The sequence below is a fragment of the Nestor notabilis genome, unplaced genomic scaffold (assembly GCF_000696875.1).
Source record: "Nestor notabilis isolate BGI_N333 unplaced genomic scaffold, ASM69687v1 scaffold18922, whole genome shotgun sequence".
Taxonomy (NCBI): Eukaryota; Metazoa; Chordata; class Aves; order Psittaciformes; family Psittacidae; genus Nestor; species Nestor notabilis.
This window is the reverse complement of record NW_009917195.1, coordinates 10,402-12,576: the sequence shown is the minus strand read 5'-3', so window position 1 is coordinate 12,576 and position 2,175 is coordinate 10,402. Positions and strand designations below refer to the sequence as shown.

The 2,175-nt window shown below is 42.3% G+C and overlaps 1 protein-coding gene across 1 annotated transcript in view; it reads left to right on the top strand.

Moving 5' to 3' along the window:
- HEY2 (hes-related family bHLH transcription factor with YRPW motif 2) overlaps window positions 1-93 on the top strand; it is a 9,830-nt gene extending 9,737 nt beyond the window's left edge. The window contains exon 6 of the mRNA XM_010024978.1: window positions 7-93. Within this exon, the coding sequence (XP_010023280.1) occupies window positions 7-93 (87 nt within the window). The remainder of the gene's footprint in view (window positions 1-6) is intronic.
- The last annotated feature ends 2,082 nt before the right edge of the window (window positions 94-2,175 follow it).

Sequence of the window (2,175 nt, the reverse complement as noted above, 5' to 3'; positions counted from 1 at the left end):
GCCGTATCAGCCACCGCCAGCCCTCCGCAGGCTGGCAGCGGGGGCAGCACCAAACCGTACCGACCCTGGGGGACTGAAGTTGGAGCCTTTTAAGTGGCCCGTCCCCCTTCCCGGTCTGGCTCCCTCCTCTCCATGAGCACACACACACGTGCACACACAGCCCCACGTGCACACACATACCCAGACACGAGCCTTCAGGACTCAGCGTGTCCTTCCTGCTCACCCAAAGAGCCTGGGAGGTGCTGGTGAGCCCGCCAAGGAATGGCACAGCTATCCTCATTTCAGGCATAGGAGAGGACACGGAGTGATACTTTCTTCTTCTCTTTCTGGTTTGCTGGAGGCATCTTGAGGGAGCAGCAGTGGCTTTCATAACAGCGTGACCATATCAGCATGTAGAGGTTTCCTGGGAAATACGTAGAAATACGTAGACATTAGAGCTAATAGTTCTCCAGCTGTGCATCCTTCTTCGGCAGAGAAGTGAAGGGATTGCATCTACCAAGCTTCCCCAGGCTAGAAAAAGAGTTTGACTTTCGTAAGTGCCTGACATTGAAATAAATAATAAATAAAAAATTTTATATATATATGTGTGTTCCGCTAAAACAAATAACATTGCACAGGTATGGAAATGGTATGGGAGAGAGGCGAAATTCTGCATTCAACTTCAGAACTGGGACATCTTTCCAGGGAAGAGCATGCTTTTGAAGGGGAGAGGGGGTTTTAGCCAAAAGACTACCGAGGAAGAATGTTCAATTTGACAGGCCTAATTCTCGCTTCCTTAGTTCACTTTCTTTGTACAGACTTGCCAGATTGTGACATCTAGCATAGCATTGGTAAAAGCAATTATCTTATCAGTGCTAGGATTAATGAACGTTTCAGCACTGCCTGTGAGCCTTGAGGCACCCATTTTTATGGCTTAAATATGGTGCTAGCTCCTATCTGCACAGTGAATTTGTCATGCACCCAGAAGTAACCACCTATTTAAATTGTGCACACTTGGATACAGTTGGTTCATGCCAATACAAGAGACTCGGTGTTTTAAGAGTTCAAATTCACTTATTTAGCTATATTTGGACATTTAGCTGATTCTGTGCAAGATTCCTCTTCACTATCAACTTCTGGGAGAACAATCACTCTGGGTATGAATGAAGTTATAGTAGGGACAGTTTTAAAATTGGCTTTTAATGTGCCAACATTGTAACGTGGGTTTGATTCCAAACCAAAATGAATGTATTAAGGGGAGTGTTAGTAAATTATTTTGTCAATACCCAGACAACTAGTGCTGCACAAAATGGTTTGCTTTCATTTTTTAGTACAGTGACTTAAAATAACCTAAGTATTTTAATACACCCAGTCAAGAACTAGAGATTTTATGTAAAAAAAAATTAAAGTAAAACACAGCATGTATTATTATGCACTTGATTTCTCTGCTGTGTGGAGAAAGCAATAAGCATTGAGAATGTTAAACATTATGCAAAATATACTTTAAAATATTTGTTTTAAAAATACTGTACCTAGTTGGTCTTTTATGCATTACTTTGTTAACCCTTTTCTATGCAAAAGCCTTTACATATCACTAATTAAATGAAGTCCTTTTTGACTGCGTTTTATGAATGATTTGTTGCAGTTTTTGTTTGCTCTTGAGGAATACTCATGCACTCAAATTTAGTTTCCACCACTGGTAACAAGCCTGTCAGCTGCTCTGTCCTCTGCTGCTCTCCCTGTTCAGCCAGGACGCCTGTCTCATACAGCATGCTCTGAAGTAGGCAGAAAAAAGCAGTTGGTAAAGCAACGCCGGTTTTCAGGCTTGTAAACTGGTTCTGCATTAACAGTATGCTTAATGATACGAACCCATCTGCACATCCTGGGGAGCCCCAAAAATGGTGGGAGTTTCCAGGTTCAATTTTCCTCCAGATCCCCACTAAGGGCCCATGTTCAGAAGGGGAAAAGTGTAAGCCAATGACATCATTAATACCTGGTTTGACAGAAGGTAGTTTTTACCTCCAGTTCTGGTCTTCTAATTTACCGGTTCTCACTGAGGAAAGGGTTTGTTATTGTTGCATGTGAATCTGCAAAGCCCATCTGTAGAAGGCAGGTAAAGCTCTGTTTGTAAGGATAAACACAAAGTCTTACATGCCCCGAAGACAATAAAAGATTATTATGCCCAAGGAACAGCTG